We start from the raw sequence: 16,868 nt of genomic DNA, 5'->3' as shown, positions 1-16,868 counted from the left end.
CCCGAAGAACTACCTTTTAACGTAGTTCTTTAACGTAATGTGTGTGTGTGTGTGCATATCTGCTGGAAGGAATTCTCTCAGCTTTTGTCTGAAAAGTGGTTTATTTCTCCTTAATTTTAAAGAATATTTTCACTGGATATAAAATTCTAGATGGATAATTTTTCTTTCATTAATTTTAAGATGCCATTCCAATTTTTTTTTTTTTTGCTTGCATTGCTTCTGGCAAGAGGTCTATGACAATTCTGATATTTCTAACCCATCTCTATAAGTGTCTTTATATCTCTGGTTGCTTTTAAGATTTTTCCTTCATGTCTGTTTTCAAGTAGTTTGATTATGATATACCTTGGTATGGTTTTCTTGGTGCATATCTTGCTTGGAATTTATTAAATTTCTTTGCTATATATAGTTTTCATTAAATTTGGAAAAGTTTTGATCATTTCTTCAATTATTATTTTTCTGTCCCCTTCGTCTGCTTTCTGGGACTTCAATTACACATGTTAGACTGCTTAATACTGTCCCACAGGTTACTGAGGCTCTGTTGCATATTTTTTCAGTCTCTTTTTCCCTCTCTGCTTCAGTTGGGATTGTTTCTGTTGTTATGTCCTGAAGTTCATTTATACTTCTTTTTAAAATGTCTAATCTGCTATTAAGCCTATTCAGTGAGTTTTTAATTTTATTTACTGTAAGTTTCATCTCTAGAATTTCCATTTGGTTCATTTTTTTTCTTTTGGGATTTAAAATTTTTCTCTTCATTATGTTCGTATCATTGTCCTTTAAATCCTTGAACATTTGTAATAGCTGTTTTAAAGTTCCTTTGTTAATTCTATTAGCTCTGTCATTTCTGTATTTGTTTTTATTACGCTATAAAAAGTGACATAAGCAGGTAACATTTTCCTGCTTCTCTACCTGTCTAGTAAATTTTTTATTGTATTAGAACATTTTGAATTTTACATTGCTGATTGCTAGATTTTGCTATCTTTATTTCAAGAATGTCAAAGTTTCGCAGGAGGTTAAGTTACTTGCTGATAAGCTTCATCATTTTGAGGCTTAGTTTTAAACTTATGGAAGCATCTAGAATAGCCCTTAACTCTACGGCTACTTCATACCTGCTAGAAAGGCATGATCTGCTGGGGGTCTCTACAGAATGTCCCAGGTATTCAGTAAGTTCGTTCCTGTCTGGCTTGTTGGAACTCAGAGTTTACCTAGACCTATGGGAGCTCTGGAAATTGCTCAGCTTGTGGCTCCCCTGTATGTCTTCATGGACTTTTACTCCTCACATGTCCCACTTAATATTCAGCAACAGATTAAATAGCAGATGTCTAGAGCTCTTTTTCTGGGTAGCTCCTTCATCTTCAGTACATTGCCTCACAAATGACAGCCAGTTTAGTCTCTTTAAATTCTGATGTCTGTCTTCTCAACTCAGACCATCTTGCTTTGCAAGAGTGCCCCTTCCTTGTGCTGTGGTGTAGAAAGTGTCTAGGTAGTAAGCCTGAGTAATCATAGGGTTCATCTCACTTTTTCCTCTTTCTCTCAGAGAACACAGTTTTCCCTGTTTGTAGTTCGTTGTCTGAAAACTGTTGTTTCATACACTATATCTAGTTTTCTAGCTATTTACAGTGGGAAGGCAAGTCAAGTACTCTGGTATGGCTGGAAATCTAAATTTTAAAAATCCTGTAATATATGTTCTAGGGAAGTATACTATTTCTAAAGAGCTCTGTAATTAGTCCTTAAAGCAGATATTTTTATTTTTATAATATACATGTCTTTAATAAAGTAGATATTCTTAATACATGTGCTTGCTAACATTCATTTAATTCATTTTATCTGTGTACATATTCAATAAATATTTATTGACTATTGTCTGTGTCATATGCAGTGGAAAATTATAGGAATACAGTAAAAAACACATGGCGTTTCAAGGAATTTCCAATTTGTAGAAGAAACAGGTTAAAAAGTAATTGCAGTGTAGTGTGAAAAGTGCTTAAAGCAGCATATTCAGAGTAAGAGTAGTGGCACGAAGGAAGGAGAGATCAACTCTATTTAGATGAGGAGGGGCTGCTCAAGGCAGACCTCACACAGTAGGAGAATTTTTAGCTGAGTTGACAAAAATAAGAAATTTCCAGACAGAGATAACATTTCAAGTATGTGGAATAACATAGGCAAACAGAAATGTGTAATATCATTATTCAATATAGAAACTAGAAGTAGTTTGAAATAGTTGTAAATATAGGATGCTGGCAATGCAATAAGTAGCAGAAACAGTTGAAAAAGGCAGAAGACAGACTAAAGAGGGCACATTGTCCATTCATAGAAGTTTATTCTTGACTCTTTGAACTTTGAGCTTCAAAGCAAGGGAGTAAAATGATCAGATTTACCTTGCAGAAAGATCATTTTATTGATGATATGATAGACTAGAGTGGGACAAAACTAAAGACACATAGACCAGCTTGGAGAACATGGCAGTAGTCCAGCCAGGAGATATATATTATCATTTTAATATTCATTAATACAACATAGCTTGAGAGTGATAAATGGCAAGTAATTCATACACCCTCTGATTCCTTATAGCAATAAATATAGACTTGCATTCATAAATAAATCTTTCAGCATCCATTCACTTTCAAATTAAAAGTAGCTTGTTAATCATTTCATAAGTCATATATTTTCATTTTAGGAAATGTAGACAGTATAGAAACTTTAAAAGAAGAAAGTGAAGATCATGCAGTCTCACCACCTAGAAGAAGTGATTGCTAAGATTTTGGTATACAAACTTCCAGATGTTTTTCTGTATATGTGTTCATCTGGAGACAAGCACACCTAGATACTCATGTATGTGCACTTAAAAAATTAATATACTTACTGTGATGTTTTGTAGCCTTTTTCATTTACAAATTTGCCATTTTAACCATTTTCAAGTGGTTATACTTAAAATTACAATTCAGTGGCATTAATTACATTTTCAGTGTTATACAATTATCATTACTATCTACTTTCAAAAGTTTTTCATCACTTCAAACAAGAACTTGGTAACTATTAAACGTAAATCCCCACTACCCCCTCTCCTCAGCTATTAGTAACTTCTAGTCTACTTTCTGACTCTATGAATTTGCCTATTCTCTATATTTTATGTAAGTGGAATCATACAGTATTTGTCCTTTTTGTTTGGCTTATTAACACGATGTTTTCAAGGTTCATCTGTTTGTAGGATGTATCAGAATTTAATTCCTTTTTATGTGGAATAATATTCCATTGTATGGATATATCACGTTTTGTTTATCCATGCATCTGTTGATGGATACATGGATTGTTTCCACCCTTTGACTAGTGTGAATAATGCTGTTATGGACATTAGCATCTATTGGAGTCCATGTTTTCAGTTCTTTGGGGTATATACCTAGTAGTAGAATTGCTGGGTCCTGTGATAATTCTTTTTATTTATTTATTTTTATTATACTTTAAGTTCTAGGGTACATGTGCACAACGTGCAGGTTTGTTACATATGTATACATGTGCCATGTTGGTTTGCTGCACCCATTAACTCATCATTTACATAAGGTATTTCTCCTAATGCTCTCCTTCCCCCCTGCCCCCACGACAGGCCCCGGTGTATGATGTTCCTCGCCCTGTGTCCAAGGGTTCTCATTGTTCAATTCCCACCTATGAATGAGAACATGTGGTGTTTGGTGTTCTGTCCTTGTGATGGTTTCCTCAGAATGATGGTTTCCACCTTCATCCATGCCCCTACAAAGGACAAGAACTCGTCCTTTTTTATGACTGCATAGTATTCCATGGTGTATATGTGCCACATTTTCTTAATCCAGTCTATCATTGGTGGACATTTGGGTTGGTTCCAAGTCTTTGCTATTGTGAATAGTGTCACAACAAACATACATGTGCATGTGTCTTTATGGTAACATGATTTATAATCCTTTGGGTATATATCTAGTAGTAGAATCACTGGGTCAAATGGTATTTCTAGTTCTAGATCCTTGAGGAATGGTAATTCTATATTTAACTTTTTGAGGAACTGCTAAAAAGTTTTACTAAATAGTGGATATCTTTCTAAGTCCATAAAAATAGATCTACATCACAGTTTCCATTGTGTAACTAGGACATGCTGTAATTAATCTATCCACTTCCCTATTGGGCATCCTTGTACAAATGTCTTTGTGTATGTTTGTGACTATTTCTAGGATAGACTTCAAGAAATGGTATTGCTGGGTCAAAGAGCTGTCTCACTTATAATTTTTTTTTTTTTTTTTTTTTTGAGATGGAGTCTTGCTCTGTCACCCAGGCTGAAGTATAATGGCACCATCTCAGCTCACTGCAACCTCCACCTCCCAGGTTCAAGCGATTCTCCTGCCTCAGACTCCCGGGTAGCTGGGACTACAGGCGCATGCCACCACACCCTGCTAATTTTTTTTATTTTATTTTAATAGATATGGGGTTTCACCGTATTAGCCAGGATGGTCTCGATCTCCTCACCTTGTGATCCGCCCACCTCGGCCTCCCAAAGTGCTGGGATCACAGGCATGCACCACTGCGCCCTGCCCTCTCACTTACAATTTTTGGCACATATTGCCAGATTGCTTTCCGGAAAGGTTGTACCAGTTTATAGTCCTACCAACCATGTATATGAGTACCTGTCTTCTCCAACCTTCTTAATGCTTCATCAGTTTTAATTTGCATTTTTGTTTTATTAAACATATTTTATGTGTTTATCAGTTATATTCCTTTTGTGTTAGTTTATATGTTCCCATTTGCAATTAAACATGCTTAAGTCTCTCCCATTTTAAAAAGTAAACAAATAATAGAAATACTTTTGATCTCACACCCATTTCTAAATACCCTAAGTGTCTTCTTTGTAGAGCAAAGTTTCTTGAAAGATTGGTTTAAACTCATACTTCTTGCTTTCTTACTTCCCATTTATCCTTCAACATAGGGCAGTCTGGGCTGGGCATGGTGGCTCATGCGTGTAAGTAATCCCAGCACTTTTGGGGGCCAAGGCAGGTGAATTGCTTGAGTGCAGGAGTTCAAGACCAGCCTGGGGAACATAGTGAGACCTTTGTCTCACTATTCCGTGAAAAGTCAGTGGTAGTCTGATGGGAATAGCATTGAATCTATAATTTTTTTAAAAAAATTAGCTGGGCATGGCAGTACACACTGGTGGTCCCAGCTACTTGGGAGACTGAGGTAGGAGGAGCACTTGAACCTGGGAAGCTGAGACTACCGTGAGCCATGATCACACCAATGCGCTCCAGCCTGGAGGACTGAGGGAGACCCTGTCACAAAAACAAACAAACCAAAACATAGGGCAGTCTGGCTTTGCCCCTTTACTCCATAAAATGGATATTATGGCCGGGCGCGTGGCTCACGCCTGTAATCCCAGCACTTTGGGAGCCAGAGGCGGGTGGACTACGAGGTTAGGAATTCAAGAACAGCCTGGCCAACATGGTGAAATCCTGTCTCTACTAAAAATACAAAAATCAGTCAGATGTGGTAGCATGCCTGTAATCCCCGCTACTTGGGAGGCTGAGGCAGGAGAATCGCTTGAAACTGGAAGGCAGAGGTTGCAATGAGCTATCACACCACTGCACTCCAGCCTGAGTGAAAGAGCAAAACTCTGTCTCAAAAATAAAAATAAATTAAAAAATAAAATAAAATAAAATGGATATTGCATCCAGTCCCTTTGGATATTACACTTTTCAGTCCCTTCAAAGCATTTGATACTATTTCTTTCTTGAATTCTCTTCTCCTTTTCTTCTATTTCTTTCATCTGATTTTTTTTCTTTACCTCTCAGGCCACGTTTTTATGGTGGTAAGAATAATAACTATTATAATAATAGTTATAGCATTAATTGGGCAACTATCCACTATGTGTATTATATACATAATTTAATCTTTACAGCATCCCTCCCGCCCCGCCCAAGTGGGCTATGCCCTAGAGGTTCTTTCTTTCTTTCTTTCTTTTTTAAATTTTATTTTACTTTAAGTTCCGGGATACATGTGGAGAATGTGCAGGCTTGTTACATAGTTATACGTGTGCCATGGTGGTCTGCTGTACCTATCAACCCGTCACCTAGGTTTTAAGCCCCGCATGCATTAGCTATTTGTCCTGATGCTCTCCCTCCCCTTGCTGCCCCCTACCCAGACAGGCCCCAGTGTGTGTTATTCCCCTTCCTGTCCCCTTCACGTCTCTTGTTAGCTGTATTCCTAGGTATTTTATTATCTTTGTAGCAATTGTGAATGGGAGTTAATTCATGATTTGGCTCTCTGCTTGTCTATTGTTGGCATATAGGAATGCTTGTGTTCTTTGCACATTGATTTTTGTCTTTACAGCATTTTTGTTATAGATGAGAAAACAGCCTCACAGAGTGTAAATATTGTTGTAGTCAGCCTCTAAAATGGCCTGTAGTGATTCCCACCTCCTGTTACTCATTGCTCCTTTGTAATCCCCTCTACTTGAGTGTGAGCTGGATTAATGACTTGGTTTTAATAAATGGGATATAGTAGAAGTAATACAATGTCACTTCTGAGATTACATTATAAGAAAACTGTGGTTTCTGTCTTGGGTGCATATGTGTTTTTCTTTCTCCCACCCTCCCAACCATCATGAAAAGAAGTCTAAGCTGTCCTGTGAAGAGAGGTCCTGGATGATAAAGAGAATTTAGGCACCCCAGCCAACAGCTGGCACCAACTGCCAGCTATATGAGTGAGACTCTTCCAGCACCAGTTAAGGCTTCACATGATGGAGCTGTAGATGATAGCTTGATTGGAACCTCAAGAGAGATGCCGAGTCAGAACCATCAAGCCAACCACTCCTGAATTCCTGACCATTGAAACTGTGAGATGTTTGCTGTTGTAAACCACTGCGTTTTAGGATAATTTGGCATAGAGCAATAGCTACCATTAATACAAACTACCACAAGTTTCCTTCTAGGATTTCACAGCTAATAAATATTGAAACCAAAATTTGAACTCATATTAATCCAATCCAAAGTTTCTGGTCTGTTTTTCTCAATCTCTTTTACAATTTTCTCTTTCTTTGCCTCTCCCTTGGAGATTTTCATCAGCATTTTATCCTTTAGGTTCTTTTCCTCTCAAAATACACTCTCTGTAAGCAGTGTATTTCTTCTCCTCCTCTTCCCCCTCCCTCCCTTCTCCTTCCCTCCTCCTTCTCCTCCCCTTCTTCTTTTCCTCCTTTTCCTCCTCCTTCTTCTTCTCTTTCTCTTTCTCCTCCTTCTTCTCCTCCTTCTGCTTCTTCTGCCCCTTCTGCTCCTTCTTTATCTCCTCCTTCTTCTTCTGCTCCTTCTTCATCTCCTCCTTCTCCTTCTCCTCTTCCTCATTCTCCTCCTCTTTATTCTCCTTCTCCTTTCTTATTCCTTCTCCGTTTTTCTTCAACAGGGTCTCCCTCTGTCACCCAGGCTGGAGTGCAGTGGCACAGTCATAGCTCACTGCAGCCTCAAACTCCTGAGCTTAACCACCCCTCCTGCCCCAGTCTCCCAAGTAGTTAGGACTACAGGTGTGTGCCACCATACCCAGCTAATTTTAAAAAACATTTTATAGAGATGGGGTCTTGTTATGTCACCCAGGCTGGTCTCAAACTCCTGGCCTCAAGTAATCCTCTCATCTCAGCCTCCCAAAACACTAGGATTACAGGCATGAGCTATTTCACCTGGTCCAACTTGTATATTTTTGGTTGTCATCTGTCTGCCAATGATTTTCAAATCTACATTTATAGCATTTATAGGCCAATTTTCCCATACATCTAAATGGGCATTAGAATCCTAAAAGAAAATTCAGCAAACACCATTCTGGATATTGGCCTTGGGAAATAATTTATGATGAAGTTCTCAAAAGCAGTTGCAACAAAACAAAAATTGACAAGTCGAGCATAATTAAACTAAAGAGCTTCTGCACAGTAAAAAAAACTATCAACAGAGTAAATAGACAACCCATGCAAACTATGTATCTGACAAAGGTCTAATATCCAGAATCTATAAGGAACTTAAACAACTGAACAAGCAAGAAACAAATAACCTGTTTAAAAAGTGGGCAAAAGACATGAACAGACACTTCTCAAAAGAAGACATACAAGCTGCCAACAAACATGAAAAAAATGCTCAACATCACTAATCATCAGAGAATGCAAATCAACACCACAAAGAGATAACATCTCACACCAGTTGGAATGACTATTAAAAAAAGAAGAGGCTGGGCGCGATGGCTCATGCCTGTGATCCCAGCACATTGAGAGGCCAAGACGAGTGGATCACCTGAGGTCAGGAGTTCAAGACCAAGCTGGCCAACGTAGTGAAACCCTATCTCTACTAAAAGTAAAAAATCAGCTGGGTGCAGCAGCATGTTCCTGTAGTCCCAACTACTCAGGAGGCTGAGGCAGGAGAATCGCTTGAACCCAGGAGGCAGAGGTTGCAGTGAGCTGAGATCGCACCATTGCACTCCAGCCTGGGTGACAAAGTGAGACTTCATCTCAAAAAAAATAAATAAATAAAAATAAGGTCAAAAACAACGGATGTCAACGAGGCTGCAGAGAAAAGGGAAAGCTTATACACTGTTGGTGGGAATGTAAATTAGTTCAGCCATTGTGGAAAGATTGCTCAAAGAACTTCAAACAGAACTACCATTTGACCCAGCAAAACTACTACTGGGTATATAGCCAAAAGAAAATAAATCACTCTACCAAAAAGACACATGTACTTTTATGTTCAATGCAGCACTATTCACAATAGCAAAGACATGGAATCAACCCAGGTGCCCATCAATAGTGGATTGGATAAAGAAAATGTGGTACATATACACCATGGAATACTACACAGCCATAAAAAAGAATGCAATCATGTCCTTTGCAGCAACATGGATGAAGCTGGAGGCCATTATCTTAAGCAAATTAACGGAGGAACAGAAAACCAAATACCAATTTTCTTATAAGTTGGAACTAAACATTGGGTACTCATGAACATAAAGATAGCAACAATATATCCTGGGAACTACTAGAAGAGGTAGGGAGGGAAGGAGACAATGGTTGAAAAACTATTGAGTACTATGCCCACTACCTGAGTGATGGGATCAGTCATACCCCAAACCTCAGCATCATGCAATACAGCCATGTAACCAACCTGCACATGTATATTCTTAATCTAAAAGTTGGAATTATTTAAAAGGCAAAAGTAATAAATAAATACAGGTTCATTGGATATCACCACCTTAATGTATTACTAACTCTTCAAACTCAGCAAGTTCAAACTGAACTCGGTATTTTCCTCCAAATCTACTACTATGCCTGTTTTCTCGCTCAAGGAATGACATCCACCAGTCATCTACTTACCTAATCTGAACTACGGGAGTCGATCTTGACTCACCTTCTCCCTTAGCCTTCACATGCAATCATTGACCAAGTCCTGTTAACTTTAGTTCCATAAATCACCAATGGGTTCACAGCTCTTCGTCTTTACTGATGTCACCTGGACTGCTGCAGCACTCTCCTGATGCACCACTCTGCCCCATGTGTTCTCTCCCTTTAGTGTTTTTCAGACTTCTAGGTTCAACCTATCAGTGGTTCATGGAAATTAGTTTGGTGGTTTGTGACCAGAATTCTTTTTAAAATGAAATAGCATAGGAAACATTAGTGTGTATAAAGTAGTACTGTTTGATTTGCCTATTGAGTTATAAAACATATTTCTCATTACTGGTTTCCATCAATGACGTTTCGAAAACATTGGTCCATTTTTTTGTACTACAGCCAAAATGGTCTTTCCAGTCAGATCATGTTATTCACTCCTTGTTTAAAACCCTTCAGTGACTTCTCAGTGTCTTCCTGGTAGAGTTGAAACTCCTTAACACGCTGTGTTAGGCCCTTAATGACCTAGGCCCAGCTTACCTCAAGCATCATTTCTCTTCATTCTTCTTCCTGCATGTAAGCTCTAGCCAAATGAAATCATAGTTCCATAAATATACTCTTAATCTTGCTAGCTCTTAAGCATTGCTATATACCATTTATTCTTTCTGGAGTGCCTCCTTATCCCCATCTGTGACTCCATATCATACTTCAGGTATGTTTAGCTAACACCTTCTCCAAGAAACCTTCCTTGACTCCCCAAAACAGGGACAGGACTATTCCTGTATGTGCCCATGGTAACCTGTATTTATCCCTATCAGAGCACTTACCACATCCTATTAAAGTCGCCTGTTACTTATTTTCTTATTTTCATACCAGACTGTAAGTTTTTTGAGGACAAAGACTGTATTTTGTTCATCATTGTATCCCAAAGCCTAGTACAGTGCTTCACACGTAACATGTGCTCAATATATAGGGGAAGAAAAAGCATGTTGGACTGATTCGCTGTTTTAAGGATACATAAAAATACTGCTTCACCTGGCATGGTGGTGAGTACCCGTAATCCCAGTTACTTAGGAGGCTGAGGCAGGAGGATAGTGTGAGGCCAGAATTTTGAGGCTTGTCGTGCACTATGATCGCACCTGCGAATAGCCACTGCACTCTAGCCTGGGCAACATAGCAAGAGCTTATCTCTTTAAAAAATAGACTACTTCTCAAAACAATTTACCTGCCATGTCTATCTTGTTTTTAATAATAGGGTGGTTCTATTACATGTAACATGTGGTATTATATAATAATGTGGTATGCATGTTTGAAAATGTATAAATGTTTCCATTTTGCTTAAATATGATAGACTATATAAAAGGAATGTAAAGTGATGTCGTTATAGAGTATGGTATATTAAACTTACTAAAAAATCATTTGACTTTCAAATAGAAATTGCTGAATGGTTGAACTGAAACACAGATTCCACATTTATCACATTTGCTCAAATGTTTTATACTTGTAAACAATGTTTTTAAAGAATCTCTTCCATTTTACACTAGAATGCTCCAGAAGTAAATAATGACAACAGTGAAACGTCAACTGAAAAATCAGAAAACACCATTATACAGAAATGTAATACTGAGCAAGAAATAAGGGAAGAAAATATGGAGAATTTTTGTTCCGATACTGAATACAGAGAAAAAGAAAAGAAAGGCGGCTCATTTATAGAGGAAATCATTATAGAAGGTAACCTTAAAATTATATTGGTATTTTCTAATTTGTATGTTGATATTTACAGTAAGTATTTTTGAGAAAATTACATTTCTGTCTCCCCTCTTCATGACTTATTCCTAGTCTTTTTGCATTCTGGTTTCTGCCTTCACTGTTTTGCTGAGAATGTTCTTGGAGTCACCAGTAACCTTCTGATGACTAGACCTAGGGCATTTTTCTGAATTCAGATAACCTTTCTGTAACCACTGGAATAATTTATTAATTCTTCCATCTTGAAAAAGTATTGTTTAAAGATGATACTGATTGGAGGTGTTCAAACCTAGGCTGAACAACCACTTGGTGGAGATGTTGTAGAGAGAATGATTGGACTTCAAAAAAATCTTTCAAAAACCTGAAATTTATATTCTAGATTAACTATATTAAAAAGTTGAAATATTTGTTAGAATATAGATGAATAAAATTTATGTCTTAAGTAGATAATTCTATATACTTGTCCAAAAACTATTCAAGAATTTAAAAATATTCACTGGGTAATGAATAAAAGTGATGATTGTCAGTCTTGAAGAAGCCAGCTAGCAATTTCTAGATACAGCTGGACCTAGGTAGTAATGGAAATCAGAGCGTAACCTGTTATGATAAATTAATTTTTATCAGCTATGTATTTATGTGGGATTGTACTGTATGTCCTAAATGAAGCAAATAGACGAGAAAAATAAACCATTTTGTAATACCTCAACTCACTTTCCCTTTAAAAAACCAAAAATACTTTGCTATTATGAAATTAAAGTTTAATACGGGTACAGCCAAATATTCAGCATGCTAAAGATATACTTGTTATAACAAAGGGAACCCAGTATTTAGGTAATGTTGATCTCATTAAGTTTGTATAATTATTGACCCATAAAATATTTAAGGTTAAATTTGTTTTTATAAAAATAGGTGATAAATATGTTTTATGAAATCAGGCTTTAGTGTATAATATAAAATTTTACTGTGTTCCCATCATGACAGATTTACAGCTTTTTGAAAAAAGCTTCAAGAATGAAATTGATACTGTTGTTTCTCAGGATGAAAATCAAAGTGAAATGTCCTTAAGCAAAACCCTCTCCTTAGATAAAGAAGTAATTAGTCAAGTACAAACCTCGAATGTTATGGACAATAAAAAATCAGTTACTACAGAAGTAAAAGACAAGATATGCTTGGAAAAAGACAATGGATGTACAGAATTTAAATCACCAAATAATCCTTTTGTTGTGTTAGATACAACGACAGAAACAGAAAAAATACACCTAGAAAGAACCGGAGGATTAGATGTTCACCATACAGATGTACATCCGGAGGTTGAAAATAACAAAACACCATTTAACAGTAATTTAAATGAGACAGCACACAATACATATAATAATAATAATAATAATAAAGATGTTTCTGAAAATGAGCCATTCAAACAATTCAGATCGCGTCCAGGGACTCGAGAACATGCTCTAGAGAAGGAAATTACAAATAGTGACCAAACCAAAGCAGATTTGGATTTATCTCTAGATATAAAAAAAAATCTTGTTCCATGTCAGAAATATAGTTTACAGAATTCAAGTAATGTTATGTTAGATGATAAACAATGTAACATAAAACAAATACAACTGTTAACTAAAAAAAGTGAGTGCAGCATATTACTTTGTAAACAAACTTCAGATTTTCTGCAAGTCTGTAATGATACTTCAGAGAAACCTGAACTAACTGTTACCTGTGATACAGTAATCGACCACCACGTTTCATCTGCTGCTTTTAGTGATAATTCGAAAGTACTTCTTAAGAACTCAGATAAAAATGTTAATAGTATGCCTATGTTGGTGAAACCCAACTCAAGCCCTGGGGGAAAAACTATGTGGAAAAACATGAGTGATATGCAAAACAGTCAATTTAATAACTGTTTGGGATACTTAGAAAACAATAATGTGAACATTTCCCATCTTCATCTTAACAATGAGAATAGTCATTCTTTACAAACCAAAGATGTGAAAACTGCTGTTCACATGAAAACTTGCACAGAAATACAGTTTTCCAATAAAAATAATCAGATTGATGAGAATCAGGTAACTGAAGCCACAAAAAATGACCTCTTCCTTGTTGTGAGCATTAATGAAAGACAGCATACATTGTTAAATAATACAGAGAAAACAGAGTCATTAAATGACATTGTTTCAGGAAAAATGTTCAGTAAAGGACAGCTGGAGGAATCACATTCATTTCACATAGAGCCATCTGGAGATTTAGTAAACAGAAGCGGAAGGTCAACCTTTGATCTTTCAACTTCAGATAAAAAAACTGAGAAAACTCCAGTATACATGAATTTTTCAGACCCCGGTCATTGGTCAAAAGTAAATCACATTGAAAGTCAAACAGCGAGCAGTTCAACCCCTAGCATTTCTTTGTTGCTGAAGGAGAGACCACTAGATCCATCAGAAAACAAAAAGATCATTCCAATGGCTCTTTGTAAAAATATTGGTGTGGATGATGTTGGAAAGAATATTGGACCAGGTAAGAAAAAAGTAATGTTTTAATTCTTAAAATATTTTTCTACTTATTCTTGATGAATGTGTACAGTCATATTTTGTAAATTTTGTTTTAAAAGTTTGTCTTAATTAAGGAAGAGCAAAAACAACAGATGTGGGTCATTATTTTAAATTAGGAACAACTACCTAATATTCTTTTGTTTTTTAACTTTTAGAGCAAATGCAGTGAAGTAGTTAAGGCTTCTGCCAAGTGTGCATATTTATTGCTCTTCTTTCTATATGCTCATCATTCATCCTTAAAAACTTTCTTCCCTCAGAACATTTTAGTTTATCTCCTGTGTTGTCTTTCTTTGCCCAATTTTCTCTCACTTTCCTTAATTTTTCTATTTTTATCTGTCCCTTCACCCACACCAGAAATCCACCTCTTCCTTCTGTTTTATAAGTAATAATGAGGCATGACATTAATATATTTCCTACGACCAGTATTTGTCAGTTGAAAACACTTTAAATTGAATTCCTTAACATATATTAATGCATTCAGATGTTAAAGAGAATAGAGGGATTGTTCTGTTCTTAAAAACTGCCATATGAAATGACATACTGTCCAAGTTTTATTTTAAAATACTCCAGAAAAAAATAGGGGGAGAGGTAAATGGATGAAATACGTGACTTAATATTGATGGAATACTTTGAAATACATGGCTGTCTACATTTTTGTTTTGTTTTGTTTTTTGTTTTATTGATTGATTGATTTTTGAGATAGAGTCTTGCTCTGTCACCCAGCCTGGAGTTCAGTGGTGTGATCACAGCTCACTGCAACTTTAACCTCCCAGGCTGAAGGAATCCTCCCGCCTTAGCCTCCTGAGCAGCTAGGAGTACAGACACGTCACTGCACCCAGCTAATTTTTAAAATTTTTTGTAGAGACAGTTCTCACTTTGTTGCCGAGGCTAGTGTTGAACTTCCAGGCTCAAGTGATCCTCCTGCCTCAGCCTCCCAAATTGCTGGGAGCCACCACACCTGGCCTGGAAATTTTTCACGAAAGAATTTAAAAACAAAAACATACTACATTATCATGAATTGGTGCTGTATAAATGTAAATTGAAAATAAAAAGCAGTAGTTTAAGAAGTATGATCATGAGGAAAATGGTTTTTTATTGTTTTTATTTTCAGGACAGCATGTTTTCTTTTAATAGCAATCTCATAGTCAAAAGTTGCTGAGGTTGTTAAAGGCATTCTTAGATTTTAAGGGAACTTTGTGGGTTTAACATTGTGCACTTAGACACCTTAAAAAAATGCAGATTCCAAGGAAAGCTTTTGTATGGCCCTCAGATTTAACAGGCTTCTTTTAAAAAGGAAATTGAGAAAAATGTAAAGAGAATATTTGGTGATTAAAAACAAAAATATATCTTGTTTACTAATACCAATGGGAAATAATGTAGGCAAAAATCAAATAACCAAAACACTGTATAACCTCATTTCCCAAACTGCAATTTTTCAATGCCACAAAATATAGTACTTAAAATTCCGTTAACTTTTGGTTAGGTACTGCTTTAGGTGCTGGTCTAAAAATCTGCCATTTTTTCTTAAGTCCTTTCTTGTAAATTAAATTTCAGTGATATATAAGATATAAAGGGCGATACCGAAAATTCTGTAGAAATTCAACTTGTAAAATACTCTTAAATATGCCATCAGTATCTTTTAACCTTTGTAATTTACATATTTCTCTAACTAATTTCTATCAATTTATTAAAACCCAGTGTGACCCCTTCTAAGTAACCCTTGGTTGGACTTCTCACTATGGCCAATTTCTTTAAATAGTTTATAAATCTGGCATGTAGTTGGTTCTGACTTTTTCCATTAATCTCAGTTGGTAAAATGTTCACTATATAAATGCTTACATGTGTGGGAAATACAGTAACCAGGGGAATAATGATAACATGAGTTATTTTGTTTTAGAAGGTATTTATACCATTTATTTCACTGCTTTTAATGTAGAATTCTAGTAATTAGGTTTTAGAAAGTAGCAATAATAAAATCTTGCTTGTTTTCAGAAATGAAATGCCTAATATAAGCGCAAAGTCTAGGAAAACTGCAAAATAGTCAACATTAAAATAGAAATTTGTTGCTTTTTAAATACAAAAGCATAGGAGAAACAAGTTCAGTCACTAAAATGAGTACCTAGAGAAAAATTCAGTTGCTGCCATTTCCTCTTTGTCAATCAGATACTACCAGCATTAACAGAGTTGCTGACACTTTGAATAACTGGAGTATCCATCCAGATCCCACGGGAGAACCCAGTGAAGAGAAGAATGCAATTGCAAAGACTTTTTATGATTCTTCTTTTCCCACAGAACATGTAAGTCAATTAAAAATATTGCCGAGCAGACCTTAGTGAGCTAATTCCACAGATATGTGTAGAACTGTATGCATCTGGATGCTTTAAGACCTAACTGATCTCCAAAATAATATCAAGAGGGCAACATGGCACCATTTTTCACAATTAAGGTTGATAGAAAACAGCAGGAAAAAGTCACAGTGTATAAATCAAATAGATACAATCCAGCCTGTTTTGGGAAGGAGAGTGTGAGGCATCAGATATGTACTTCTATTTTTTACTCATCTAAATTTGGAAATAGTGGTATTTGAGCATTTAAAATTTTATGTTAATAAAAGATGTCTAAAAGCTAATCAAGTCCAATTGTTTTTAATAATGCTTAAGTTAATTTACATTATTTTTGGAAACTGAGATGGAAAGAATTTAAAACTATTTCAATTAGAACACGTGTGAAAGGATCAAGTATCCACATGATACTGTATGGATATATGTATTAAAGTATTTGTAGAAATTATATGGCTTCCAGGAGTCTATTTGTCATAAGGAAATCAACTAACTATAGCAGGAAAGTTATCTGGTTAAATGTATAAATTTTATATCATAGTGTGTAGAACTTTAGCAAGAAAAAGGTTGTAGTGTTCAAACTATTAAACAACTTTCTCTTTAGCACATACAAAACGATTATTATAGTACTAACACATCCTTAACAAATAACAGCTTTTAACAATGTATTTTATTTTCCTTTATAAATAGGAGAAACTTCAAGTGGGATAGTATAACTCTTCTGGGAGAGTTGAGACAAAAATTAGGAACTATCCTTGATATGGTTTGGCTTTGTCCCCACCCTAATCTCACCTTGAATTATCAATCCCACAATTCCCATGTGTCATGGGAGGGACCCAGTGAGAGGTAACTGAATCATGGGGGCAAGTCTTTCCTGTGCTG

General features: G+C 36.1%; 1 protein-coding gene across 2 annotated transcripts in view; it reads left to right on the top strand.

Annotated features, from left to right (window-relative positions):
- CCDC73 (coiled-coil domain containing 73) overlaps nt 1-16,868 on the top strand; it is a 163,967-nt gene that overhangs the window by 140,266 nt on the left and 6,833 nt on the right. For both annotated transcript variants that reach the window (XM_021925933.2, XM_031653394.1), the window contains 3 exons: nt 10,903-11,089; nt 12,086-13,612; nt 15,811-15,944. In XM_021925933.2, coding sequence (XP_021781625.2) covers nt 10,903-11,089; nt 12,086-13,612; nt 15,811-15,944 — 1,848 coding nt within the window. The remainder of the gene's footprint in view (nt 1-10,902; nt 11,090-12,085; nt 13,613-15,810; nt 15,945-16,868) is intronic.

Source organism: Papio anubis, chromosome 12, assembly GCF_008728515.1.
Source record: "Papio anubis isolate 15944 chromosome 12, Panubis1.0, whole genome shotgun sequence".
Lineage (NCBI taxonomy): Eukaryota > Metazoa > Chordata > Mammalia > Primates > Cercopithecidae > Papio > Papio anubis.
This window is presented reverse-complemented; position numbering and strand designations above follow the sequence as displayed.